This window comes from Colletotrichum phormii, assembly GCF_030913505.1.
Source record: "Colletotrichum phormii strain CBS 102054 chromosome Unknown BDP81scaffold_17, whole genome shotgun sequence".
In the NCBI taxonomy this organism is placed as follows: domain Eukaryota; kingdom Fungi; phylum Ascomycota; class Sordariomycetes; order Glomerellales; family Glomerellaceae; genus Colletotrichum; species Colletotrichum phormii.
In genome coordinates this window covers 26,502-52,746 of record NW_026851459.1, presented here as the reverse complement: position 1 = coordinate 52,746, position 26,245 = coordinate 26,502, and the positions used below count along the sequence as shown (strand labels likewise).

Here is a 26,245-nt window from a genome sequence, read left to right as displayed (position 1 = left end):
AGTCGACTAGAACGCCGGAACAAAGAATCCAGTTACCAGACAACAACAGTTGATGAAAAGAGAGAGAATGGTGGAACTTCCTTTGACTGCCCCAGGAGGGACTCAAAGGGGCGCACCAACAAGGCAAAATATAAGTCACCTCTCGGCTCAGAAGAATTTTCTACAGGGATATCTGTATTCCGTTTCAAAACGACCGAATAGTCTATCATTCTACATCAGGCTTCAAAGGCGATGTTGCTAGGATAATTTTGAGTTGCATATGCATGTTGGAGCAAACAAAGTTGTTGGTTGGGCGGAGTAGCCTTGGCCGCCCCGCGGCCCCATCACCATGGCTGGGCCTGCACATCGTGTGACCAACATCATGGGTAGCTTGAGTCCTCTGTGCAACACAAATAGTACTTGATGATCATGTCTACAGGCTCAAGTCGCAAAAGCAAGCTGATAGCCGGGCGGTCTGTATCATCTTGGCAGGCTGCAGCGTAGAGCTGCATGCAAGTTGGTTCAGGGTCTCACACGGAGAAACATGAACGGAGTCTGGCTGAGTTGGTCATTTCTAGTCATCGATGGCATCATAGGAGTCCTCAATGTTCCCAAGCGAGGGTCAAATATGTTCTCCTGCATGTCTGTACCCACCCGACTCTTCCCTATGCCCTGCCGTGTCTGCTCAGCTCTTGACCCAACAGTTCTGAGACTATTCTAGAAACGTTCTGATTTCCGAGGATGCTCTGGTGTTGATACTTTATCTGGAAAATTAAGGACGGGGAGTGTGCTGCGGCTTCCCGCACTGCAGGGCCTCACAGCCTGAACTGTGAAGTTGGCGGTGAGATTTGTATGTATCACAAGGCTGGTGAGCGGACAACCACGTACAAAATGATCGACGCCTCCGAGGGAGCAGAGAGATGCAACCATCCGCGCCGCACTCTTACTCATCATGAGAGTGCTAGTGAAAAACAAAAAGGCCCGTTTGCTCCAAGAATAGAATCAACTCAGAGCTACGGATACTGCTCTCCTCATTTAGTAATGGAGCAGGAAGCCGAGAGAACTATTTTGACTGATAAATACGGAGTACGAACCCTCAGCACCCACAGGCTTTGAGCAGGGACCTCTGGCTCTCATCAGATTACAAATGTTTCTTACTTAGCAACGGTATCATACTTTACCCAATACAGCAGCTGTCTTATTGCGCAAACGTACCTTGAAACACATTGGAAGTACAGAATTGCATCTTAAGTTCCCGGAGAAGCATTCGGACTAGCTGAGCCTGTCACGCCCACTGCTAATCTCCTTCAAGAAAAGATCACAGAATTAATAGTTGCAGTAACAAGAAGACGGATTCGGCTATCGAGAGTAAGTTGCACCAATATCCCAAGGCAGGAAAGCATGTTTGATCTTGAAGTTGGCAGGAATTTAGTGATTTGAATGTACATACAACGTAGTACATTTACGCAACAAATACCTTTGGCATCAGCTATCGTTAAGATGTAATCTTCAAGTCATTCACCTATCACTTGTAGAACAAGAAGGGGGAGTGGGGGGTGGGCGGTTCCTCGCGGCAAATTATTCCACGTTGCCAAAGGCTACATAAGGAACGTAGGTTGTTGACCGAATGGAGCTAGCAGCAGAATGTCTGCTAGCACCTTAAAGGCACGACCACTCATTCTAGGCACGGTGATACGAGTGCCCAATAATCAGGTGCACTTTTCGTGACAGATTTGTTAGCATTATGTTGTCATTTGAATTGGTGCCTATGTGATCCTGAACGAAGAAACAATAATTCGCTTGGTCCTCTCCATGGCCTCATCCTGGACATGTAGTCATTACAATTCTTTACGCAACAAGGCCGGCAACGAAGGCAGCCGCGGCTGGGGCATCTTGCTCGTAGTTTCTGTGGTCGGCGGTGATGATGATACCGCCGTCGCAGATGTTGTCGCCATCGTGGCAAATGACCTTGACCTTGGAGGCAGGGATGCTGCCAACAGCCTGGCCATCGAACGGGTCGCCGAAGATAAGAACTGCATAGTACAAGCTGTCAACAAGCGGGTCTCAAGGATCTCCAGACAACGGATTCTGTAGACATACCGGCAGAGACGCGGGCGGTCTGGGACGCAGTGAGCTTGGATGCGGCGTTGTGGACGAGCTGGCCACCCTGGCTGTAGCCGGACATGACGATCTTGGTGCTGGGGCACTGGGTGACGGCCTGAAGAAAACCCATTATTAGTTTGGAGAAATACCCTGCATGAAGGGTCTTGAACTTACGCGAGCAACCAAGTTGGCCATGGTGGTGCTGCCCGCTGCGTCGCCGCCAGCGAGGAAGCCAAGGATGCTAGCGGAGTAGTCAACACCCTGGACGGCCAAGTTGGAGGTTCCGACAAGACCGGCAAGGGCGTTGAAGAAAACGGGTCCCTCGGAACCGGCCTCGCCAACGTTGCCGGACTGCGTGGTGCCACGGGCCCAGATCAAGGTGACCTTGCGGCAAGCCGTGCCATCGGTAAGCTGATTGAAGGTGTCGCCGTTGTACTGGCGCTTGGAGATTGCGGGGCTGAGAGCGGCGGTCTCCTCGGGCTTGACAGAGTAGGCGGCATTGTAGTAAGCCTCAAGCTCGGCGATGGGGAAAGACCCAATCTCGCTGCGAGCGACGGGGACGCTCTCGAGAGGGGCGGCAAGGGCCGTGGAGGCCGCGAGGAAGAGGAGGCTGGCCTTCATTGTGACGGCTCGGGGACGATGGCAGCTGCTGGACATGGGTTGCTTTGAAAAGCAGGAGGTGGGACTTGTCGGGCTTGGGAGTCTGGAGCTCTGAAGATCTCTCGTGATACTGGATGCTGGGGAACAAGAGCTAGTTTATATGCCCTTAGCTCCATGTCCCATCCGGGGCTTCGCACCAGTTCATGATCGAGATGTACGCGCCTCGGGCGCCGAGAGGGTTGCTGGGCCAAGCGCCTGGCTGTCGATGTTTGCTTCAGTCCCTCTTCCAGTTTGCAATGCATCGCAGGGCCAGGACCAGCATCGACCATTGGTGTCCACCAACGGTGTAGCAGTCCGACTCGAAAGCTTGGCCCGAGCCCCATGTCGACCAGTGCATGTCTTCCTGACGCCTGTCATCCAGCCCCATTGACCAGTCAGACGAGTGCAATACCAGGAACGTCGGTCTTCGAAGAGGAAGCTGGGACGACTGAAGCAAGTTTGCCCAATTTGTCCTGCAGATTGACTAGCCCACTACAGCACCTCGGCCCGCACCGGTCTCCGTTTGTGCAGCTGATATTGAGTTGTCAAAGCTCTTGGATGTCTTGAGGAAATCGTCGAGGGGCCACCGGCGGCCACGGCCTGCGCGGATGACAGCTGTAGGTGAGTCCTCGAGTCGGAAGTGATCATCGTGACTTTGATAGTGACCCCATGGCGTCATGATGCAACCTGATAGGCCCGGCAGTTCGCAGTAAATATCGGAACCAGGGGGGCGCCCACCAAGCCACCAACCTGTCATTGAGTCCCGTGGTAGCTAAGGGTTGCGCTGACCGGCTCCCAGACGGAGCCAATGTGACATCGCCTCGGGGATGTCGGCCGATTAAAGGTAAGCATGTCGGCGTCAAATCCTGAATCGTAACGGAGTTCTGTCGCTCATCGCGGGGTAATCGAGGCGCTTGTGATAGGAGGTTGGGGATTGGATATCACGAAGAACACGTGGGTTGCGACCCGAATATTGACCTTCCACTTTGATGGTGGAGTCCCGTCCCCAAGAGCTTGAGGGTGGGAGCTATGAATAATGATGTACTCCGTACAACCATCGGGCGGTAAAGCAGCTTGGCAATAGGAATCAATTGCTTAACTGGCGTAATTGATGGCCTCTTTGGGAGTTAGCTGAAAGTTAAACATCGGGACCCGCCGAAAGCTTCGCATTGATTACATACTACAGGACAAAAAAAAAGAGTAACACGCGGCTCTGACTATGAAATTCATAGCTTTCGCAGTAAAGTAATAAAAGTGGCTTTCCTGGGGTTCACTTCGTACTTAGTAGTCTTTGAGAGTTGCAGGTCAGGTTAGGGTGGGACATTAATGAACCTGGAACCAGACAAGAAGCTTTTTTGGTGAAGGTTTCACTAATCCACAAAGTAACCAGAGCCGCAGTGTAAATGACAAGTTGAAATCTGAAAATAGCTTCCAAAAAGCCCACTATCTTCAACGATCAGGAAACAACTTTCATCTCTGCGGACCTGTACTTCAACATGAGACAAGTTGCTAACCGCATTTTGATGATCCTGACTACAAGGTACGATGCGATCTCCGCTCACTCTCCCCAATTGTACTCTTGATGTCAAGTTCAATCGAGGGAACTGCACTTGAGTTACTAGGCATCACAAACGTAATGTTCCAAAATTCAAAGCCACTACTTAATGTTAGCACGATGTTCCGAGGGACTTTTGGAAACTGTTCAGACTCACTGAATGATGGAACAGGTGCCGCCAACAAGGCCACAGAATCCAATTTCCGGTTGTGAAACTACTGAGCCACCGACGCTGACTTGTATTCCTTCAACGTCCTCGAATCCGAAGATGTCTCTCTTGCCGCCAAGGGGATTGGAGCTCACAAGGAATGTGAAAATGCTGGTAGAATTGCCGTGGGGGTAAGATAGGCTGAGATGCCCAGGGCTAACATCCACATCCAAAGTCTCGTCAGTGCCATGGAGAACGATGTAGCCGACGCTACCGTCGTTCCTAGCCCACTGCACCACCGCAGGAGACCATTGAGAAGGATCTTCGCGGGGCCCACCGAGAGTATCTTCGTCATATGACTCAGCTCCAATGGTGAGGTTGGCAGATAGCCAGGTTGTGATGTTTCGAGGCACGGAATCGTGAGGGGGTGAGAAAGCGGCAGTTTCAAACAAGTGCTCACCAGGGAATGTGCTGAGCTTCTCCAAAACGTCTGATGGTATGAGGGCATCATGGAAAGGTGCCAAGACAGAGATGAGCGGCGCGTACTCAAAATCATCTGCGTGCGCCATGCTCCATGTTTGTGAGATGCCGGGTGCCTTGTCCTTACCAACGAGAGACCAGATGTAGATGTTGATGATGGCGACGTATTGGTTCATGTCGAAACCATAAGTCCTATCCCACGGTCCAGCGACATTGCGGAGGTTGGCGTTGTACATGGAACCGATGGATTCCCAAATGGCTTTGATCATGCGAGCACCATGCTGGCCCATTAGTGACGAGTCATTAGGCATGTACTTGGCCCATAGGGTAAGCGAATAGATGCTGACGCCGATGTACGTTGGGCTGTTGAACTCAGAGAGTGTGTTGTTGCGGTCAAATAAGTCTAAAATCTCCTTGGCGTACAGTTCGCCGGCAGCTGTCATGTTGGAGTCATTGAGAGTTCGACCAGTCCACCCGGTCGCAATGGCACGCATGATGGCTGGGTTGCTGTATGACGGGTAAAGATTGTCGTCATCAACTCCACCGACACGGTAGCTGTCTCCAACGGTGTTGTTGTACAGGCTCTCGAGAATGAGATCCTGAACGTCTCTCGCAAGAAGGTGCCTAAACTCTTCATAAATGACGATGAGAGTTGTGCCAATGAAGCCTCGCCAATTAGGATCCCAAGAATTGTAGATCTTTGGGAACGAGGTAGGTCAGCATTATTGTTGGGGTTTGATAGAACATCGAGAAAAGAGATGCCTACGTTCTTAGGATATGCCGTTGTGCCAACAGTTGGCTCCTCTGGATAAACAGTGTAGTCTCCATACCTGAACAAATTGAACCTCTGGTGTAAGTGGAATTTGATCTTGAAACTCACGATGTAGGAGGAAACTCACCATTGTTCCTCACGTATTTTCTTCTGATCTCCGATCACATTTTTGATGATCTTGGTAGCCTGCTCCACATCGTCGCCAGTGTTGCGTTGCAGGAGGCCAGTTGCATACCAGACCGAAGATCGCGTCTCGTGCTTGCCTGCCGCAAGTGGGAAGTAGAAAAAATAAAGGTAGCCGGCCGCAGGGTCGTAAATCTTATCCAAAAAGTCCATGGACTCGGTGAACAAGTTCTTTGTGAAGCTTGACAACTCAACTGCAGCGGTCTGCTGCTTCAGGCCCAAGGCGCTGAGCAAGCCCACCATAATGAGATTCCTTGTCGAGAACCACATCGTGGACAAAACTCCGATATCTCTGAGAATTACGTGAGAGCCGCGCTTTGGTATCCAAGTGCTATAGATCCATCTAATTACTCCTGTTCATCATCTTCACTTATAAGCTACGAGCTCCGGTAAAGACCGGTACAGCAGTATCGTAGGTCAGTGCCGGCTTCGGCATGAACACGTCGTCCTCAAAGAGCGAACATCTCGGATCGTCACCTCACAGTACGTGTCATTGTCACTCCGGAGAGGGGGGCTTGTGGAGGCATCGTTAATGGCGAGGGATCGCCCTTAGCTGATGATGTGCAGATTTCGACGTTCCGATTAGCACCCGTGTGCTCGTGTTGGCTCGAAGTGCGATTCGTACACGCATGCCGCTTTACCGGGAGCAAAACGATAGCGATAATGGTCCTTCTGGTCTTAGCTTAGAATCCTGCGATCGGCAGATAATGCTCGGGCTCCCGCATGGAAATACCGGTTGGTACACCGGACGGTCCCGGGCCGGTTGCCCGATCGGTGGGAAATCCGAACTGGTCTTTTTAACAAAAGCCACTACCGACATTTGACAAGCCGGTAGATGGATACCCCGCGGATCAACTGTGGAGATATCTACGAGGAAGACGGTTCAACTTGATTTTACTAACTGATAACACTGACCTGGAGATTGAGGAGACATTCGGCAATCTTTTTTATCGCCGACCCTGAACCGGCCGATATCCGGGCGTGCCAAGTTTTAGATCTTTCATACTAGGTAGAGAGCGAAAAACTCTATCTTTGGACTGTCACTCTCGCATTTCCTGCAAGTTTCTTTCTATGACAAGAATAGTCCGAAGCGAATCTTAATACGAGCGGGGAATAACATGATACTGGAAAATACCACTTTAATGTCACCTACCTTGGTACCCAACATTAAGAACCCCCTTCATGCTGTATACCGATATGCTTAGATAGTCTCGGGTGAGTTAATAGAAACTAGAAATTGAACACGGATTTTAATAGTGTTGGAATTCCCGATTCGCTACCTTGTTTGTCCGAAAACGTTCCGGGTGAGGTTGAGGTGGTATGACTGTGAGCAAAGATCACACAATTCCCCACTATTGCGAGAGCGAGAAATACATGGCCCCTGATCCGTTCTAGAAACGGTTTCTTCCATCGTCTACCCAACGACACATAAATCAAAGATGGAGATGAATGCCGAATTCGATGCATTTGTCATTGACGACTTCGGGCCGTCAGTGCGGGTACAGGTGCCCAGTACCGCCGAGGGTCTCGCCCATTTCAACCAAGCCTTTCTAGACCCGCAGCAAAGGGCCTATGTGCAACATATCGACATCCATGTTGTTTCGCCAGCGATCAGTGACAAACGCATCAGGAAGATCCAGAGCAGAAAGTAGGCGTCAGAGAATGACGCGATTTTCACGAAAGCTGTTGTGAATTTTCTCGGTCGGTTGGCTAAGTGGGAACGTCAACAATACGGCCCTGGCATCAACCTGAAGATTCTGGTGGAGTCACTAACAGACAGGCTGGTGGAGGAGATGGAGGAGAATGGTGAGCTGAGGAACACCCATAATCACCGGACTGCGCCGATGTGGCAAGTAAGGGACCACTTCCGCTACCTGCGTTTCGACCACAGCCTCTTGCCGCCATCCAATTCGGGCCTGGAAAAGCTGCCGCAGGTGCCGTGTGTGTCCGCGTTCGAGTTTGACGGGGGCCCCGGTGGACGAAACTTCCACCCGGACGCGATTTCCGCCATCTCAAGCGCATTTGTCTCTGCGAGAAAGATGGAATGGAGTTTCAGGCTTCCGACACGTCGATTAATGTCTACTCGCAACGAAATCAGATCTGCCCTTGGAAACGCGTTGCTCAACACATCGTTCTCGAGCCTGGTCGAGTTCAGAATCAAAGTCGACGATAAGGATCCCATTGATGAGACTTTCAAGATGGAACCGTTGATGGGCGACGACCATGAAGACAATATCTTGTCCCTAGGCGTTCGTCGCTTGTGTCAAATTTCTACCCTTCGGCGACTGCACTTGGAAACCCTTTGGATCTTATCACCAGCAGCGTTTGGGTCTCTTCAAAACCAGCCAGAGATTCATTGTCCTTCATTGGAGTACCTTTATGTCGACTGTTCAACAACAACACCTGACGGCAGGTACTTGCTTACCGGCGACCAGACCAAGGCCTTGGCCGATGATGGTGGGTACGGTCTCGAGCACGAAGAAAAGATTGCCGCCTTTGATTCGGATGACTCCGACACCTCGGGTTTTCTACCAGATTTTGAATGGTCTAGACAGTCTGGACAATTTCCTGGAAGATGGTTTAGATGTACACCCGAGTCAAAGACGTTTACGCCTTTGGCTACATCATTCGTCGCTGCTGTTGATAGGATGCCGTCGTTACGTCGGATGGATATTCACTTTGGCAGCACGGCAACGGCAACTAGGGCACCTCTGGACATGCTGTATTTTGCACCCGGTGAACCGAATCGAGGTGCAAGCCAGCTCAATGGACGCAAATCATTCGACGAGGAAAACGCAAGCTGCCCTAGATGGTTCTTTCTGGGTGGTCGCAAGTTTGACAAGCAGTGGTATCCTCCCCAGGAGTTGCAACGGGCGTGTGGAAGAAAGTCTGGGTTAGGCCGCGTTCATTTTGCTACAAGTTGATCGGAGCAAAGTTTCAATGTCTCAATTTGAATCATGACGGCTACCTGCAACTGAACGAATTGGACATCATTCCTACATCCGACGACAGAACATTGAGGGGAGATTCCGCAATGCTGAAGTCATCTAAAATGACCAAAGAAGCTGCTGCAATGTTTGGACGCCCATTCTGAAATGTTGTTGGACTCGCAGATCTGATGAGCAGCATTGGCTTCAGGGATGTTTACGTCAAACGATTCAGATGGCCAACGAAATCATGGGTTCATCTCTGCCAATGCCGGTGTTGGTATACACGTCAGCAGGGGCCTTGTGGGCCGGTACGAAGCTCAATAATCTTGGTATTGAACTGCGTATATCTATGTAAGGAGGAAGTTGGTGGGCGTAGCCCACGATTCCTCCGTTGGGTGTAAGTAGGTGGAAGGGCCGTTTGCAACGGCCCAGACCACCTTCCAAATCCACCCTTTTCTGCCGTCAATATTCCAACAGCCGGTGTTGAAATGCTCCCTGTCTCGGACTCATGACCACGGCCTTGATTTCGAATCCGAACGTGATTCACGAATAGACGTGTATTACCATAGTTTGTAGGTCGCAATAGCCGATACGTGGGTTGCTAGTTGATATTGAATTTGACCTTGCATCTATAATGCAGCTTTGTTACATATTGAATCGTTTCAGACGAAGTTCTGATGAAGTTCTTCCGATAATCAGGCCGTAAGTCGATTCAAACTTCCTCTATCTGCTTATCACGCTAGGATTTGGACTCACTGACCCCTCTGACCGGTGGCTTCACTGTTCACTTTGTTCATCTCAAGCCTCTCCATGGAGAATCTAGGAACCAGACATGCAGAAGTAAGTTGAATCACGCCCACTCGTCGAGAGGAGCTTGTATCCTGTGACTCTGCGGGATATCCGGTAGTAGAAACAGAGCAATTTGTGGTGCCCTTCTGTCAAGCTTGAATTAAGCATCTGGGGACTGAATGGTCTCGGTTGAGACTACCGCTTCGGAAACTTGGCTTTCGAACCCTTGCTGGATTTATGCTTTTCGTCCAGTGTCGCAGCCTTGGCGGCTTCTTCCCGTCTGGAGTGCGACATGTTCCCGAGTAAAAGTTTAATAAGGGTCTCACTTTTTCGGGAATTTTTGGTAAACACCATTCCAAGCTTGACATGCCTACGCGTATCCTCACCAGTCCCAAGGCTGTGGTTCCGGCGCCCTCGGATCCCCCGACTCATGCTTGTAGCGATCATCCTCCAGCTTCCTGCATCTGGACGCCCTTCCAGCTCGACGCCCGCCAATGACATATGATCCTCAGTTTCATCCTAAAACAACTTGCTCTGCCATCATCTGAAGTCTATTCCTCTTGGGTGTTCCCCAACGGACATTAGAGTTGGCGATTATCCGCTGATCGCAGGGTACGTCTTGGCAATGGCAGATCCCCGAAACTGGGGACGAGTCGTAGTGCGAGCCATATGACTCCCTTGATGCTGCCGATGACAGCTTCATTGACCAGAAGAGCCCGAAACGGCATGATCAAGATTATACTACCACTCGGTGTCGGAAACTTCCAGTCAAGTAAACTAGGTTTGACTGCGACGTCTGCTTCGTCTGAGATGCCGCTTCATCAGGGACCACCTCATCTGGTTGGTTCTTGAGTAATAATTACCTGAGATCCTATTCACCATTGTGCGTTGTTCAAAGAACATGAGTATAAAACTGACAACAATTCCGAATGATAAACGTCTGTTACTCCGGCCATCACACCATTCAATCATTATTTTACAATCTCTTCCATAACATCCGACAGGATTCGGATCCCCTATCACTGTACCTACTTAATTTCATAAGACAATCATTTCATTCAACTCATTACATTAGTCAAGATGCGTCTTACACTTGCTTTCCTTCTCTTCTTGGTCGCCCTCACTGTGGCTCTTCCAGTGGCCAATCCAGCAAACAACAAATCTCCTGGCACCAAGGCAACCACCAAGGCAACCACCAAGGCACCGTCCAAGGCACCGACCAAGACACCGACCAAGGCAACAAACACCAAGCCCTCTGCGGATAAGAAGAAACTTGAGAAGGGCATCAAAGATAACCTCAAAGCTGGCGACAAGGAGATCTCTGCCACTGAGAAGGCAAATAACGCTGCCAAGAAGAACGATGCCAAGGGTCTCAAGAAAGATGAAAAGAAGATCAATAGTGCCTTGGATGAGGCGACTAAGGACCGTCAGAAGAACCAGAAGATCGCCGGCAACAAGGATCCCGCTCTTACCAAGGGACTTGGGAAAGTTGAGAATGCGCAGAAGGGTGCGAAGAAAACAGTCAATGGCTTGACTGGCGACCCTAAGAAGGATAAGGGATCCTTAGACAACCTGAATGCTACTTTCAAGAAGGGAAAGAAGACTAATGAAGAGAATTTGAAGGAGGTAAGTTGTATCCCACTCAATGTCTAAAGGATTCTCACTAACACCGCTCCATCAGGCCAAGAAGAACTTCAACTAGGTCACATGTGAAGGTTGAAGAACAACGGCTTTCGGTCTGAAAGGGTCGTAGATCTAGTTTACCATTGACTTAAGGCAGAGTAATTGAAAATACTTGCACTTCTAATCTTGGTTGTAAAGAAGCCAACATGTTGTACAAGAAAACTTGAAGTCTATTTAGGTACATATATCTTCGCCAGCTTTATAAGACCACGATCGAAATTTGCTATTGCAAGGTGGTTATTATCGCTCAAGTGAGCGTTCCCGATGCCATTTCCCTCCCAGTCCCTCATATGGAGATACGTTAGCCAAGCGCTCGCGTGATCAGAATGTGCCCCGAAAGTACTCTGAAACCTGTGGTAGGAGTTGGCGATAAGCTTCAAGTTTTCCACCGACGACTAAGTCTTCAAGAGTAGCCTTTCTGTATCCCTCAACATCCCAGATATCGGTCCCGACCATCTTGGCTTGCTGGCCGGTGCCCCAAATCTTGCGGCAGTACCAAGCCAGGGTAAAGAGACTGCCTGATCTCAGCCCTTCCTCAACTTCGGTGTTGACTTTGTCGAGGCTCAAAACGGAAACTCGAGGAGGAGTGTCATGTTTCTGTTTCAGCGCAGTGGCAACATCATTACCAGTGGCCTTCAACTCTGAGATCGAGATCGCCCTATTTTGGAGTTGAGGAATTGGCGTCGAAGCAAAGATAGCTACATATGCCGCGGCCACGTAGCTGCTCGTACTGAACGCCACATTAGTAAGAAATTGAAGTAGATCAATTATAAATCTCGGCTTCAACTCACCATAAGTCCACATTCTCCTCGGCACTGTTCCCCGAGTACACAATTCTATTACGAGGCAAGTCTACACCCATGCCACTAACATGCAATTGTTTGAGTCAGTCAAGGTGAACATAAATCTTACCGTAGGATATTCGAGGAAAACCTACGGAGTATTCAGTGCAAACTCGGCGAAGTTCCCAAGCAAAACCAGCGTAGTTGGAATGCCAGCAGCGATAGAGGCTTCCTCAACTTGGCGTTTAGCCTTGTTGACGCCAATCTTCAAGCCTTGCTCGTCGTATCTACCCGCAAGCTCCGATGGTGAGAAAAGCTTGACGTCCGTCTTTGGTATAGCCTTGACGAAGGCATGCTGTCGCTCAACCCCTTCGTGTCCGACGAGAGAGCTGCCGAAATGTCAGAGCTTTTGTCTGGGCTAACTTGAACCTGAATGGTGTTTCGAGGTCGATGAGTACGGTACGTACATTACGATGTCAATGTCATGTAGGGCGTTAACCAGTGCTTGCTCGTCCTCAACATCCACCTCGACGCTAGTGATGGAAGACGGTAGGCTCGAGATATCGGATCCTGGACGGTAAATAATTCGGATCGGTGCCCCTGAAGCGATCAAGGCTTCAGTTATCTTCGAGCTGGCCCAGCCTCGATGACCGTAGATAGCAATACGATTGAAAGACGGTATACTGGGACTGAAAAATGAGGCCTGCTGATATTCAGGAAACGAGAATTGGTCAAGTAGCATATAACTACTTTACTTGTACTCGCGTGGACAAGTCGAACAAACGCAGGACAGTGTGCCAACTAATCTATCAAATCACCAGTGTACGTCTTTGTTCCACAGCCTCCACTCGGATCACCGTCTGTAAGACCTTACGAGAGAGAAGATTGGTATTTCTTGGTGGTGGGACTACGGAGACCTTCCCTGGCTATGGTTAACGAAAACGAGGTGCATGAGCCACCGTGCCACCTTCGTCATGTTAGTGATGATTCCCATGCATCCGACATCCCCGCTCGTTGTGTCACTCCCGAAGGAACAACACTTTTCCATCCGTAATTGTGCAACAAGATCTTTTTGATTGGACACCTTTCGGCGGGAGCAACCACGGTGGTTTTTTGAGCGATTTCTGCCTTGGTATGCCACTGGGGAATCATCATCATCATCCCGCGCTCCTTCTCTCTTCTATGCGAATGGATAGAGGAGACCAATTTCTTTTCCGAAATTTGCCCGAGTCATTGAACAGGAACGTTAGGTGAAGACGGTAGCCTGTAACATAGTTTAGATTAGTATAGACCATGTCGGCATAGCGCCCGGCACGTCCTTTTGTTACCAGACGTTAAATACATCATCATCATCATCATCAATTTCAGAGCGAGCCTCGTACCTATTCTCTACTTTCAATGGATAACTGTTCTCTATCACACATCTCGATGCCCACATTGTGACCACACGACAGGCGATTAATAATTCTAGGTATTAGTCAAGATTACAACACCCGGGCGTGTTTTGCTTCCGATTGACTGTGATCATCGCTCACACCTGTCGATGAGGTTCATCGGAGTTGCCTGATAGCCAGGTGTTGCTCGACGAAGAGGATATTAGATAAGAGATACCAAGATTTGCTCTACAAATGGCGTTTGCTTCAGAACATTTCCAGACCTACGCCATACAGTGAGGCAAATCGTCGGCAATTGTCGGACTTACGCCCTGGAAACTACATCAACTCAGAAAGTTTCAAATTATGTTTACTACAGCATTTGTATTACAGTATCGGCCTCTAGAGCTTAGTTTATGTCGCTCGAAATCGGAACGCGTTTGCAGATAAGTAAGCCTTTGAAGCCTGAGCCACTGTGACACAGCTTAATACTACGCTGCTTCTATTTCGGAGATTGACTTTGCACATAGACCAGATTTCCGGTACTCGAAGAAGTCTATGCCACTAATACTTCTCAGATGCTTAATATTGCATCAGCTTAGTAGGATGAACAGCATAGATCTTATCGAACTACATCAAGCACAGTAGAAAACGTAGTCATTCCGTCAAAATGTTCAAGCGTAGTCCAAAAGGCCGGAGATGTCGTTCAAGCTTGAATAGATATCATCGCTGAGATATCAATCAGTCGTACTGTTTCGCGTCGGTACAATCCATCACAAATACACAAAGAACAATGCCTTGCGTTTTACATGCAGAGTATTATGCACACCGTTCATCGCACATCGCACATTTGTGACGCCCAATGAACATTTTACAGTTACCCGTAGAGCTTTGATGCTAATGAGTCACAGCTATGAATTAGTACATCGCATATGGCATGAAGATCCTAGCCGTAGCAGCCTAAACCTCAAGAGGCTGAGATTGAAAGAGAGCGATTGACAACTGGAAAGGAGTATGAATGCAGAAGGTCTTTATGCCGTGCAACAGACCAGTAGTTCATAAGACATTGATATCAGCCGATAATCGGGCTTACAACGTCGCGACTTCGGTCGTGCAAGTTTCATGCCTAAGCCACAAGGAGATTACACATCATGAAACAACCCTCCGCTGTCCGCCGAGATGAAACGGCCGCGAGTAGGGCTGACTCTCACCGAATATTTCACCTTGTACGTGTTTGGAAATCCCAGGTAAGCATGCCCGTCACGTTCCGCATTTCCTCTTGCCCAGTCTTCCATCCGGCAGCGGAAGCCGGGTGTAGGCGACGGCCACACTCGGATCGTCGCGGTCCGCCTCGCAAATCAGTGGAGGCTGCGCACGAACGGTTGGAGGAAATGACATCACATGGCACCCTGGGACTCGGATGTCCGTTTGTCTTGCCAAGTGTGGCATCTGATTCACCGTCTCTTTGCCAATGTTTTCGGCTTGAAAAGGCCACGAGAGATCAGATTACGATCGTGCATTTATAAGGGGTCTCTCCTCTTTTCCTTGTCAGAGAGTATCTAGATCGTGATAGTATCTGACGCAATTTGACGTCCAAACTTCAAGATGAAAGAACCGCAGCGACGTTTACGATACAATGTTGCCATATCCCTCGATGGGTTCATTGCCCCTCCAGACGGATCAACAGATTGGATCGTACAAGACGACAACATCGATTTCCAAGCACTTTATGCCCAGTTCGACACTTTTGTAATGGGCCGGAAGACGTATCAGTGCATGTTCGCCATGGGCGAGCAGAACCCTTTACGGGGATATCCAAAACAAAACCTGGTTGTCGTCAGTAGGACTCTCAGAAGCGAAGATCACCCAAGCGTGACAATCATATCACAACATTTCACCGGCTATGTGGCAGACCTCAAAAACGCGGAGGGCCGGGACATCTGGCTCATGGGCGGCGGGCAACTGGCGGGGCCGTGTCTAGATGCGGGGATCCTAGACTCCGTGGAGACGGCAATCATGCCCGTGATGCTGAGGAAAGGGACCAGAATGTTGCCGGACTCGGCGCTCACGCCACTTGGGGGATTCAAGCTGGAGTTGGTGGATTGCAAAAAGCTGGAAACGAGCGGCATTGTGAACTGCAAGTACAATGTCAGCAGGGGAATGGCTGCGTCTTTGGGTGAAGCATTGTCGTTCTGTTGAAATGGAGGCTATGGATACGAAGAAGAGGCTCCGAGATACCCTCACGTGGTAAAGTCCATCAAACCACTAGGAAAAGCTGGTTAAAAGTTTCTTGAATCATCTATACGAAAATAAAGAATATTTTTGCTTGGGACTTTCTGATGTAATTCCTTAACCGTCGTCATCTCCAGAGGGACTCGACGTGCGCATTCCATGGGCTTTAACAGAATTATTTGGCCGACAAAAACGCATGACTGCGATGGATCCGTTGCCAATGGTCCCGAACTGATCGCGAATCTCATACGCCAGTCTTTATGCCATTGGCTTGCAAGGCGTTACTGTTTGGAGATGGCGAGGTTGCATCTTCCCATTGCCAAAGCTGGAGATGAACACGACGCAAGTGACGCAGACGTGCGGGAGATCTACGAAGGGCATGAAAAGAACCCCTTCGCGCAGTGCTAGCTCTCTACCAACCTTTGATCCCTACACAGGTACCTACATAGGTAGGTGAATATCGAGAGACAAGCGGGATCGACAACATATCAAAGTTTCAAAGTCTGACGACAGAGTCCCACAGGTCTCGAAGGATTCGACTTCGCGTCTGGTCACTCAAGCGGCTTAAATCCGCGACGGATTCTTCCCTTAGCTCCGCTAATCCCCTCGATTTGGCCGTGATCATACCTAAGGATTGACCTGCAGGCTCATAAATAATGCCGCAGTAGCCTTAGGTGTTCTGATTCTTTTCACAAACGAATTCCACCATTTCAAAGATGGCGACAAGAACAACCCGAAAGATTCTTATTCTCGGCGGCACAGGCAAGGTTGGTCGCCAGATCACGAAGCTGCTCGCACGCACATCAACCCCCGTCTACCAAAGTTCCCGGAGCGCGGCCTCCACAACGGAGCCGGATGCCGATAACATTCAAGCCGTCGCATTCGACTGGGAGAATGAGCAGACGTGGGCTGCGGCACTCGGCGTCGGCGCCACCAGCATCTTCCTTGTAGCGCCGCCGGTGATGGACATGCTTCCGCCGATGCGGTCATTCATCGATCAAGCAAGGATTCAGAGTCGCACAACGAGATTTGTGCTGCTGAGCGGAAGCCCAATTGAGCCTGACATTAATGGGTACGCGATGGGACGGCCGCATGCGTACTTGAAGGAGCTCGGTGACAGGGGCGAAGTGGAATGGGCTGCATTGCGACCAACGTGGTTTCAACGTGAGATTCGGTAGTCACCATACAAATTTGATGTCAGTGAGCTGATGAGAGAGCAGAAAACTTTGCAGAGCAGGATAATCACCGCCTGGCGATCATGAATGAGAGCACCATGTATTCAGCCACGGCCGACGGCAGGATTCCTTGGGTGGCTACAGAGGACATCGCCGCCTGTGCATTCCAGCTACTCACTCAGGAAGACGCGCCGAATGATGAGTATCTAATTCTTGGCCCAGAACTACTCAGCTACGATGAGGTGAGCCCAGCGACCCTACTTTCAAGTATACGAAAGTCTTGCTAATCATCTGCGGCAGGTCGCTGCCACACTCACCGACGTTTTGGGTCGAAAGATTGTGCACAAACGCCTTTCAGCGCAGGAGCTGGTGGACCGTTACGTCGCTCAGGGCATGCCGCGGGATTACGCGGAGATGATGAGTGGGTTGGACACCGCCATCAAGAACGGGAGCGAGAACCGGACGAACAGCGTTGTCCTTGCGGTGACTGGGAGGCAGCCCAAAAAGTTCCGTGAGTTTGCTGAGAGAAACAAGACAGTCTGGGCCTAAATTGCATGAAAATACGTTCAAAACGTTCGACGTCGACGTTCGGTTTTCGGGGCTTGGAGTGAGTGTTGGCTCACTGAACTCAGATGAAGAATGGGTGCTTGCCGTGGGTGTGCTAGTGACGCTGTCAGATGCCTTCAGCTGTTGCTCCTACTACTTGGTCTCTCCACCAGACCTTCATTCTTGGCGGTTGTTCCATGTCGCCTGCTCACAGCCTCACAAAAGAAAGGCTCAGAAGGGGAAAAAGGTTTCGTTTTCAGTCAGCAAACGCCGCCGTTTTCAGCCGAAAGCTTCGGCGTGTCTTCGCGTGCGGGGATGTGCGCTAAGGTTGAAACAAGTCATGAGATCACAAAGCCTCCCTGCGTGCCTAAAAGTCTGCGGCATGAAATGCAAGGTCATTATCCTCACTACAACATCTAATCAGATTGCCCAAGCTACAGCTCGAATGAGTTGTGCATGAATCTCACGATATGGACTCATCATTTGTCGCGATTGAGGACGACAGGCCGGGGAGGGCCGCCGGCGGGGATGATGCCCGGAGCCCGGAGGAGACGGCGAACCCACTGACGTACCCCAAGGCGGCCAAACCCTTCAGTCAGGACCTCTTCAAGAACCCAACGTCGGAGTATCGAGGATGTCCTTTGTGGTCATGGAATACAAAGCTGGAGAAGGAGAAGCTTCTCAGGCAGATTGATCATCTCAGTGAGATGGGCATGGGTGGTTTCCACATGCATGTCCGGACCGGACTGGACACCGAATATATGGGCCCGGAGTTTATGGATCGCGTTCGGGACTGCGTGGAGTATGCAGAGAGTAAGGGGATGCTCGCTTGCTTGTAAGAATTCCTAACCCTCGATGCTTCAATTCTCTTGATGAGATTACTGATGAAATACATCAGATACGACGATGATCGGTGGCCCTCCGGCGTTGCTGGGGGCAAGGTCGTCAAGCAATACCCAGAGCATAAGACGAAGCACATTCTGTTCACGCCGTACCCGTACGGGTCTGTTGAGCTTGGCGGGTAAGTCCCCAGGATATCTTTCTCATATCCATCTCACACAACTTTTAGTGGCTGCGCTCCCAGTTCAGCACAGGCCTGCCGGAGTGAAGAGGGTTACCTCTTGGCACGCTTTTCAATCACACTTGATGAGAATGGCCGCCTGAAGTCAAACAAGAAACTCGAAGAGGGAGAGGATGCGGAACCAGGTGGAAGGGTATGGTACGCGTATGTCGAGATTAACCCCCCATCATCTTGGTTCAATGGGCAGACCTACATCGATACAATGAGCACCGAGGCCATGAACCGCTTTTTGGAGAGCACGCATGAGGTCTACAAGGATAAGATTGGCGACAAATTTGGAACTACGGTGCCCTGCATCTTTACCGATGAGCCCCAAGTGGCTATCAAGACACAACTTTCGAGCCCGACTGGAGTGGAAGACGTCTTTCTACCATGGACAGCAGATCTACCCGACACATTCAGAGCGACGTACGGTGAAGATGCAGACCTCGTCGCTAGCATCCCGGAACTACTGTGGGATCTTCCGGGAGACACACCAAGCTTGTCCCGCTACCGGTTCCACGACCACGTTAGCGAAAGATTTGTGACTTCATTCCTCGATCTGCTGGCAAACTGGTGCAGAAAAAACAAGATCATCCTCAACGGCCACATGATGGAAGAGCCCACCCTCCGTTCTCAGACGACCGCCCATGGCGAAGCAATGCGCTGCTACCGAAATCAGACGCTTCCGGGCATGGACCTCCTCAACGACTGGGTCGAATACAACACCGCGAAGCAATGCACCAGTGTGGCCCGCCAGAACGGCGTTCGCGGCGCCATGAGCGAGATCTATGGGTGCACCCACTGGTACTTCACTTTCGAAGGGCACAAGGGCTGCGGCGACTGGCATGCGGCTCTGGGCATCACGTTCCGCGTGCAGCACCTCAGCTGGGTCAGTATGGCTGGTGAAGGTAAGCGCGATTATCCCGCCAGCATCGGCTACCAGAGCCCATGGTACAAGGAGTACGGCTACGTCGAGGACCATTTCGCCCGTGTTGGTGTCGCCTTGACGCGCGGCAAGGCCGTCACGCGAGTAGGTGTGATTCACCCCATTGAGAGCTTTTGGTTGTGCTTCGGACCCAATAACAGCGGCGACGATGAGATTGGTCGCCGTGACCAGGCATTTGCGGAGCTCACAAACTGGCTGCTACATGGCTTGGTGGATTTTGACTTCATTTCCGAGAGTCTTCTCCCGAACCAAATCAGCGAAGATGTGTCGAAGCCCCTCAAGGTTGGCCAGTGCGAGTACGACGTCGTGATTCTGCCGAACCTGCGGACCATTCGGTCGTCGACATTCAATGTTGTCAAGAAATTCGCCGCGGCCGGGGGTACTGTTATCATTGCCGGTGACGCCCCGATTCTTATTGATGCTCAGGTTGCGCCGCCAGATCTCAGCCTCGATATTGAGCCATCAGTCAAGGTTGCTTGGGGTCAAGGCGATATCCTTTCTGCTGTATCTCAAGACTGCGACTTGAAGATTGACTTGAAGGACGGGGGGCCGACCGATACCCTACTTTACCAGATGCGCCAGGATGGAGAAGAGAGGTTCGTCTTCATCTGCAACACGGACAGAAATAACCCATACGACACGCTGGTTAGCATTAAGGGCGACTGGGATGTAGAAATCTTGGATACCTTTACCGGTGCAACCCATCACCACAAAGCTCGCTATGAAAGTGGTTGGACCACCTTCGACCACAGATTCGAGGGCTGCGCAAGTTTACTGTTGAGACTCTATCCTGTACCTGGGGAAGATCTGTCCTTCGTCAGTATTGAAGGCGCAGTAGCGCTAGCTCCGGCTCAATACGCATCTACGGAACTTAAGCTCGACGAGGTCGTGCTTTCGGAGCCGAACGTCCTAATGCTTGACTATGCGCTGTACAGAATCGACGATGATCCATGGGAGGATTCTGCCCGTCAGGAAATCCTCAAGATCGACAACGAGATCCGAGCGAGACTCCGCATCCCGGCAAAGGGTTCCGCTTGGAAACAGCCCTGGAGCGTACCGCAGTCAGAACGAGCGGCCAAAGTTTACGTTGACCTTAGGTTCGAATTCGATTCCACCGTCATTGTTAAAACACCAGCCTACCTCGCAATGGAGAATCCCGAGAACGCAAGGATCACCATTAACGGCCACAAGCTGCCAGTTGAGGAGAAAAGACTTTCTTGGTGGGTTGACGAGGATATCAAGACGATTTCGGTCCCGAAGAGGACGATTCGCAAGGGAAAGAATATTATCGAACTCAGTATGCCCTTCGGCGTGCTGACCAATCTGGAGAGGATATACTTGTTGGGCAGCTTCAGCGTCGAGCTGAAGAACAACCTGCCTATACTCTGCGAACGGAGACAGAGCTTGGGCTGGGGCGACGTGGTCAAGCAAGGGCACCCGTTCTATGCTGGCAATGTAACATACAACTGCAGCTTCTCGCTCAAGTCCCGCTCCGCCGTCACTCTCTCGATTCCGCAATTTGCGACGCCGGTCATCAAGGTGCAATGGAAGCAAAAGAGCGGACACATCGCGCTACAGCCAAGGAAGCTGGATCTTGGGGAACTCGAAGCTGGCAAGCACGAGATTTCGATTACGGCCTTTGGGTACCGGTACAACTCGTTTGGTCATATCCATCTCACAGAAGGAGTCTTTGGATGCTGGCCTGACCAGTGGCGAAGTAAGTTATCCGGTGCTAATGGCAAGTAAGTTGCTGACATGACTCTCAACAGCTGGTGGTTGGGCTTGGAGCGAGGAATATCTGTTGAAGCCTACAGGAGTGCTGGAAAAGCCTTCCTTGATCGTGGAGTCAAATGCCGCTGCAGGAAGTGAAGATTGGATTGTCTTGGCCGAGTAAAGAATTAAGTACCTCAGCCTTGAATTGTATCAACTGCGGTTAGGAGAGTGAACAAAATTGTATGGTATATGGTCATGGGCGTTCTTGGTGATGTATCCTTGTAATTCTACTATTTTGACTAGAACTTCAGCCTTCACACCGATAATGAGCACTAAACTGGTTGTTTTTAATCACAACTATTTGTCTCGACACCCGGGCGATCTGTTCCAAATAAAGCCTATCACACTAATCATGACCTTTCCTGCCTTGTCTCTTTGACCTGTTTCAACTGTTGCATTGTGTAATAGATCTGCCTATTCAAGTAGGAAAGCTGTCTCTACTTACCCATCTCACACTACCTGACCTTGCACCTTGGCGTCCAGACCCGCATGGCGCCGTTCCCACCGCGATTGGCACGGAGGAAGTACGGAATGGCTGTGAGTTGCAGCGGCTCGACCTCATATTCCCAGGCCTTGGGTCCGTGGAGCCGATTCGGCTTGCCCGTCATAACGCCTATGTACGCCAGCTTCCGGCCCGTGACCAATAGGGGAGTCACACCATGCGTGGTCGCAATAGATACGGGCAACCCCTCCTTCAGTGCTCGCTCATCCTCCAGAGCGATGTGGTCAATATCGATGCCCACGTTGTCCACATCTTCCACGCAGTACACTAGCGGTCCTCGGCGAAGGCAGACCTTGTCCTTGTCCGTCCTAGGGTGTGCATACAGCTGGTGGGCTGTTGTCGATGGTGAGAGGCGGACCTCGGTGTCTACTAGGACGATGGTGATGTGCAGATAACTTTGTTCGAGCTCGCCTTGAAGAGAGCATGTGTACCCTTGATCCTGCATCCAGTCAGGAATCCGCAGTGCCAGCCTCGTGGTGCCCTCAACACGGATAATGACTTCGCCCGACCATGGCATCGGTCATGACGGAGAACTTTACGCTTTTGCCTGCCAGCGTCAGTTCAACCTCACTCTGTACGTACAGATGAACCACCACGAGACCCTTAATATCATCGGTCGAGTAAGGTAGAGAAGGGAACCCAGCGAACCGACGAGCTTGGCCACATTAGGAGGGCAACAGGCGACGCCGAACCAGCGCTCACGCTCCTTGGGCTGTCCCGTTCTGTTGCGTAATACGTTCTGGTAGTAAAAGGCCTCGCCGTCTGAGCTGATGGCGCCGAGGAAGCCGTTGTACAGGCACTTCTCTATAACATCCGGCGCACTCGGATCTGAGCTCGATCTGCAATATCCGTTGACACCATACAATGAGAGTAAAGGATGCGCAAGTCTCGCCGTAGCAGCCCTCCATCTCGAGATCGTTGAGTACGAAGGCTTCGCCAAACCCTTCGGTCTGACGGTAGACGCCAACAGCACCCGTGACGTACATCTTCCAGTTCACCATGTCCCTCCAAAGCCGCTTGAGCACCTGCTTGCACTCGACCACTTCGGGATCCGACGTGGCCTCGAGACGAACAAGGTCCGCAACAGCCGTGTAGTAGTACATTGCGCGTACGGCATGCCCTCTGATTTCGGTCTGCTCGCGGATGGGCCGGTCAGCCTGATTGTAGGCGTAATCTGGAGGTCCATGAAACCAGCCCTTGACCTCGCTACCCAGCCCATCGTACGGATCAGCACCATGCCCAAATGTTTCGTGATGAAAACATGTCTCGCCGTTGTCGTTGTGTGTGCCTCGCTCCAGAATGAAGCACTTGGCTTGAGGGCTAGTGGGTCGCCCGTCATATCGTAGAGACGGAGCAAGCCCAGCTCAATCTCCTGGTGGTCCGGATACCCGCGCTTTTTGCCCTCCTCACGTCCAAAGACCGGGTCCAGGTGATGCATGGATTTAATCACCACCTCAAGCAGGCGTCCGATTTTCGTGAGCATCTCGTAGGCTACGTTTGCCTCCTACAGGTGGCCAAGGCTGTAGAGCTCGTGGAGGTAGCGCAGGTTGGTCCACCGGCTTTCAACGCCACGTACCGTATAGAAAGAGTTGAGATAGCCGTCAGGGTGTTGGGCTTCGCGAATCATCTCGACCGTCTCCTCCACAACGCGGAGCATATTCTCATTTGGATCAGTGAGTAGCAAGTTACAGGCTGCCTCTGTTGTCTTGTAAACATCGCTATCCCAGAAGGCATGGGGCTGCGGTTGGTGGCCCTTCTTCAAGGTGAGGCAATCCCAGTGACCCTCCTCCTTTTGCGCCTTGATGATGGACGGCACCGTAAAATCGCGGACATTTTGCTGGACCTTGGACCAGAAGGGCGATGACACACGGACATTCTGGAAGGGAATGTTGCGGAGCGGCATTTAAAATGGCTAAGCTGAACTTGTGGGTCTGAGGTCGTGTAAGTTGGTCCAAGGGCAAGAGGTCAGTCGCGATGTCAACTAAGATGGAAGAAGACAGAAGGAAGCGCTAAAGGATAAAGGGCCATGAAAAAGCAGATGTTTTATTTATGTTCACGCATTCTTGAAATTGGATGCTGTCGCAAAAACGACGCCGTTAATTACGGGCAGCAATTAACGCCATATATACCCTACGACATAGGTCTCTCATAAATGCCGAGTCTGGTCATATACAAGATCCCACCGGCCAATGGCAAAAGGCGAAGCCGGGGACTTTTGGCGTGTTGGCATAGTTTCTCCATCAAAACCTTAAGTTGCCTTGGCTCATTCAACATTGGCGACTATCATGCTATTTACTCAGTTAGCCTTTGCATCAATGAACCTTCATGGCCGGGAACGGTCAGAATGGTGCCTGTATTCTTGGGCACGGCCGTAACGTAAGAAGCTCCAAGATCCATGGCCGTGCTAGATATGTTCAATCGAAAGATGCAAATGTTCAGATGGCGGAAATGGGCCACCTAGTATCATGAAGCAAAGAAGGAAAGCCCAGAAATCCTTGAGCGACTTGGATTCTCATGGCAACAGCCTTCAGCAGCTCGCTCTACAATGAGTCCCACTTTCGAGACTTCATATTGTCTTCATGTTCCTGGTCACAGCCTGCCCCTGCCCTCTCATACGAAACCGTGATGTCTTGCCTCCTTATGATCCCAGGAACTCTAGAGCTCGACCCAGTCTCCGCTCCGACAATACTATCTTGACTACTCGCATCTTCCAAGTCGATTCTTGAACTGATAGTTGTCGATGTCTTGCCAACGGCGTTTCCGTTCCTCGGCACTGACCGAGACCCGTTCATCTCAATTCCGCCTGACCGCAATCCCGCCGGGTCGCTTTGCTTCTGATACTTTCGGTCAGTTGAACTTAGAACGCGACGCCCAAGCGCGAGTTCTATGAGGGGCCCGAGGATGGGTATGCAGGCGGCGATGATTAAAGTATTGCCCTCGACACTGTCAAGAGCGTTAACTAGGCGTACTCAACATTCACGGTCAAATTCCTTCGGTACTCACATGGTCCATACAACAAGCTCAGCGCTATCATCTTCTCGACTGTTAGCTAAAGCGGTGACGCTGAGTAATGTTTTCTTACAAGTAAAGTCTTTGCTTGCAAGAGATGGTAGGCGTGTGCTTTTGTAGATGGAGATAAAGCAAGAGCTGAAGGGTTCGTTAGACATGTTTAAACTGAGAACAGCCCCGTTCAATCATGGTTCAATACATGGATCCAATGCCAAGGGCAGTGCTTAGGATGACTTTTTTCTTGATGTTCATCTGAAGTCTCATCAAAACTGTGGCAGGGTAGACTGCAAGGTATAAATCCAGGGCAGCGGAATAAGCTGGCATGGATTGGTTTCAGCAATAGTCACTTCGGAAGCAAAAGACACAGCGCTTACCTCCTGTCAATATAGCAACATTTACGAGAATCCAAGGACTCCAACAGCTCTTTTCAGTCACCGTGAAGTCCCATTGAGCCCGAGTCGGTGTACACTGAGCAAACAAAATGATGATGCAGAGGGACACCAGAATTAAGCATCCGGTCGCCATGCACCAGAGCATAACTTGATGCTTCCTTCCTGGGTTCAGAATCCTGACGAGTAGTGCCACGACGGCGAACTTTGGTATGGTATAGGCAAGGACATTCGGAGGAAATCCTGAAATCGTGGAGAGGATTGCGGCGGATTGCTGGTCTTGGGAAAGCGTGTCGGCGTGTCGACCATTGCCGCAACGAATAGCCCAAATTTCGAGAGCTACTGTCGCGTAGCTGAGCAACTACGCCAGGATGTGTTAGCTTCTTGATCTTGAGAGTAGAGCTGCTGGATCCAAGGGAGAAAAATTGAACTCACTAAAGATGCAACCGTGAGGTGATCATCCAAATGGGTTTGACCAAGGATTTTGATGCGAACAAATAGCCGCATGGCAACGAAGAGAGTGCTGATTCCAACAATAATACATATTGCAACAATAATCCCAGGGCCTTTATCCTCTGTTGAGTAGGATATTGTTGTCGAGCTATCACTCGCCATCTTCCAGAATGGTGATTGTTTGACGGCCAAAGATGAAGTCGAAAACTCGCCCAGGCATGTGGAATCGTTTGGGTGATGAATCTATGGTCTTAGTCAGGAGGCGGAGGCCAATGGCTTGCGCTTCCCGCTGATGACCTTCTGCAGAGATATGCGCCAAGGAGGTGTCGGATCAGACTCGAAAAATGTCGTGCCGCAGTTGGAAGCACGAACATTCATCAAGGGGGGTCCGGCGACGAGCTCCACCCCAGACTCCTCGTGCAGACGCACGTACGCTCACCTGAGCCGGCCCGTGTATCCTTGACGAGAGACAAGAAAGCACAACATTACTGATGTTTCCAACAAAGAGCATGGAGGGCCAGATAGCGTAGCCCCTGGCTATCTCTAGAAGTCGAGAATCGAGACTACATCCTGCAGTAACGCGCGGCCAGATTGCTGTCCATCTGTTGTGCCTGCGACCGAAGTCGATAGTGATACCCATTTCCAACTAACAGAATCTGCCTAAAGCAGAAATGTCTTGTTGGTTGGATCTAAATCCAAGGGATATTGTGGGCTGTTTGTTGCGCAATATCGGCCCGGACG

At 50.6% G+C, this 26,245-nt stretch overlaps 11 protein-coding genes across 11 annotated transcripts; 6 read left to right on the top strand and 5 right to left on the bottom strand.

Annotated features, from left to right (window-relative positions):
* Nucleotides 1-1,827: 1,827 nt before the first annotated feature.
* Nucleotides 1,828-2,703, bottom strand: BDP81DRAFT_463239 (cutinase; the record flags this gene model as incomplete). Its single annotated transcript, XM_060593994.1, has 3 exons — nucleotides 1,828-2,012; nucleotides 2,080-2,197; nucleotides 2,257-2,703. The coding sequence occupies 3 exons, from the start codon at nucleotides 2,701-2,703 to the stop codon at nucleotides 1,828-1,830; spliced, it is 750 nt and encodes a 249-aa protein (XP_060442096.1).
* Nucleotides 2,704-4,029: 1,326 nt separating this feature from the next.
* On the bottom strand, nucleotides 4,030-6,129 carry BDP81DRAFT_379665 (uncharacterized protein; the record flags this gene model as incomplete). The annotated part of the gene is made up of 4 exons (XM_060586824.1): nucleotides 4,030-4,378; nucleotides 4,434-5,602; nucleotides 5,671-5,734; nucleotides 5,804-6,129. 4 exons carry the CDS (start codon nucleotides 6,127-6,129, stop codon nucleotides 4,255-4,257), a joined length of 1,683 nt encoding a protein of 560 aa, XP_060442095.1. The 3' UTR covers nucleotides 4,030-4,254.
* Nucleotides 6,130-7,310: 1,181 nt separating this feature from the next.
* On the top strand, nucleotides 7,311-9,119 carry BDP81DRAFT_433868 (uncharacterized protein). The gene has a single exon (XM_060590902.1). The coding sequence runs from the start codon at nucleotides 7,653-7,655 to the stop codon at nucleotides 8,781-8,783; it is 1,131 nt and encodes a 376-aa protein (XP_060442094.1). The 5' UTR covers nucleotides 7,311-7,652; the 3' UTR covers nucleotides 8,784-9,119.
* On the top strand, nucleotides 8,881-9,261 carry BDP81DRAFT_66947 (uncharacterized protein). Its single transcript, XM_060596134.1, has one exon. It carries the CDS (start codon nucleotides 8,978-8,980, stop codon nucleotides 9,188-9,190), a length of 213 nt encoding a protein of 70 aa, XP_060442093.1. The 5' UTR covers nucleotides 8,881-8,977; the 3' UTR covers nucleotides 9,191-9,261.
* Nucleotides 9,262-10,658: 1,397 nt separating this feature from the next.
* Nucleotides 10,659-11,376, top strand: BDP81DRAFT_354193 (uncharacterized protein; the record flags this gene model as incomplete). The annotated part of the gene is made up of 3 exons (XM_060586264.1): nucleotides 10,659-10,715; nucleotides 10,815-11,204; nucleotides 11,260-11,376. 3 exons carry the CDS (start codon nucleotides 10,659-10,661, stop codon nucleotides 11,278-11,280), a joined length of 468 nt encoding a protein of 155 aa, XP_060442092.1. The 3' UTR covers nucleotides 11,281-11,376.
* A 206-nt stretch (nucleotides 11,377-11,582) lies between these two features.
* Nucleotides 11,583-12,785, bottom strand: BDP81DRAFT_326364 (uncharacterized protein; the record flags this gene model as incomplete). Its single annotated transcript, XM_060585059.1, has 4 exons — nucleotides 11,583-11,991; nucleotides 12,053-12,127; nucleotides 12,199-12,432; nucleotides 12,511-12,785. The coding sequence occupies 4 exons, from the start codon at nucleotides 12,783-12,785 to the stop codon at nucleotides 11,583-11,585; spliced, it is 993 nt and encodes a 330-aa protein (XP_060442091.1).
* Nucleotides 12,786-15,021: 2,236 nt separating this feature from the next.
* On the top strand, nucleotides 15,022-15,615 carry BDP81DRAFT_473698 (riboflavin biosynthesis protein RibD domain-containing protein; the record flags this gene model as incomplete). The annotated part of the gene is made up of 1 exon (XM_060594662.1): nucleotides 15,022-15,615. One exon carries the CDS (start codon nucleotides 15,022-15,024, stop codon nucleotides 15,613-15,615), a length of 594 nt encoding a protein of 197 aa, XP_060442090.1.
* A 749-nt stretch (nucleotides 15,616-16,364) lies between these two features.
* BDP81DRAFT_452096 (family ergot alkaloid biosynthesis protein) lies at nucleotides 16,365-17,372 on the top strand (the record flags this gene model as incomplete). The annotated part of the gene is made up of 3 exons (XM_060592715.1): nucleotides 16,365-16,812; nucleotides 16,869-17,065; nucleotides 17,124-17,372. The coding sequence occupies 3 exons, from the start codon at nucleotides 16,365-16,367 to the stop codon at nucleotides 17,370-17,372; spliced, it is 894 nt and encodes a 297-aa protein (XP_060442089.1).
* A 467-nt stretch (nucleotides 17,373-17,839) lies between these two features.
* Nucleotides 17,840-21,272, top strand: BDP81DRAFT_452095 (family 2 glycoside hydrolase; the record flags this gene model as incomplete). Its single annotated transcript, XM_060592714.1, has 4 exons — nucleotides 17,840-18,204; nucleotides 18,268-18,390; nucleotides 18,439-21,095; nucleotides 21,148-21,272. The coding sequence occupies 4 exons, from the start codon at nucleotides 17,840-17,842 to the stop codon at nucleotides 21,270-21,272; spliced, it is 3,270 nt and encodes a 1,089-aa protein (XP_060442088.1).
* Nucleotides 21,273-21,606: 334 nt separating this feature from the next.
* BDP81DRAFT_483102 (uncharacterized protein) lies at nucleotides 21,607-23,556 on the bottom strand (the record flags this gene model as incomplete). Its single annotated transcript, XM_060595040.1, has 5 exons — nucleotides 21,607-22,151; nucleotides 22,236-22,420; nucleotides 22,476-22,965; nucleotides 23,004-23,157; nucleotides 23,230-23,556. 5 exons carry the CDS (start codon nucleotides 23,554-23,556, stop codon nucleotides 21,607-21,609), a joined length of 1,701 nt encoding a protein of 566 aa, XP_060442087.1.
* Nucleotides 23,557-23,782: 226 nt separating this feature from the next.
* On the bottom strand, nucleotides 23,783-25,957 carry BDP81DRAFT_433862 (uncharacterized protein). The gene is made up of 6 exons (XM_060590901.1): nucleotides 25,487-25,957; nucleotides 25,037-25,412; nucleotides 24,862-24,979; nucleotides 24,736-24,800; nucleotides 24,657-24,687; nucleotides 23,783-24,596 (listed from the first exon to the last, which is right to left on the bottom strand). The coding sequence occupies exons 1-6, from the start codon at nucleotides 25,664-25,666 to the stop codon at nucleotides 24,194-24,196; spliced, it is 1,173 nt and encodes a 390-aa protein (XP_060442086.1). The 5' UTR covers nucleotides 25,667-25,957; the 3' UTR covers nucleotides 23,783-24,193.
* Between the last annotated feature and the right edge of the window lie 288 nt (nucleotides 25,958-26,245).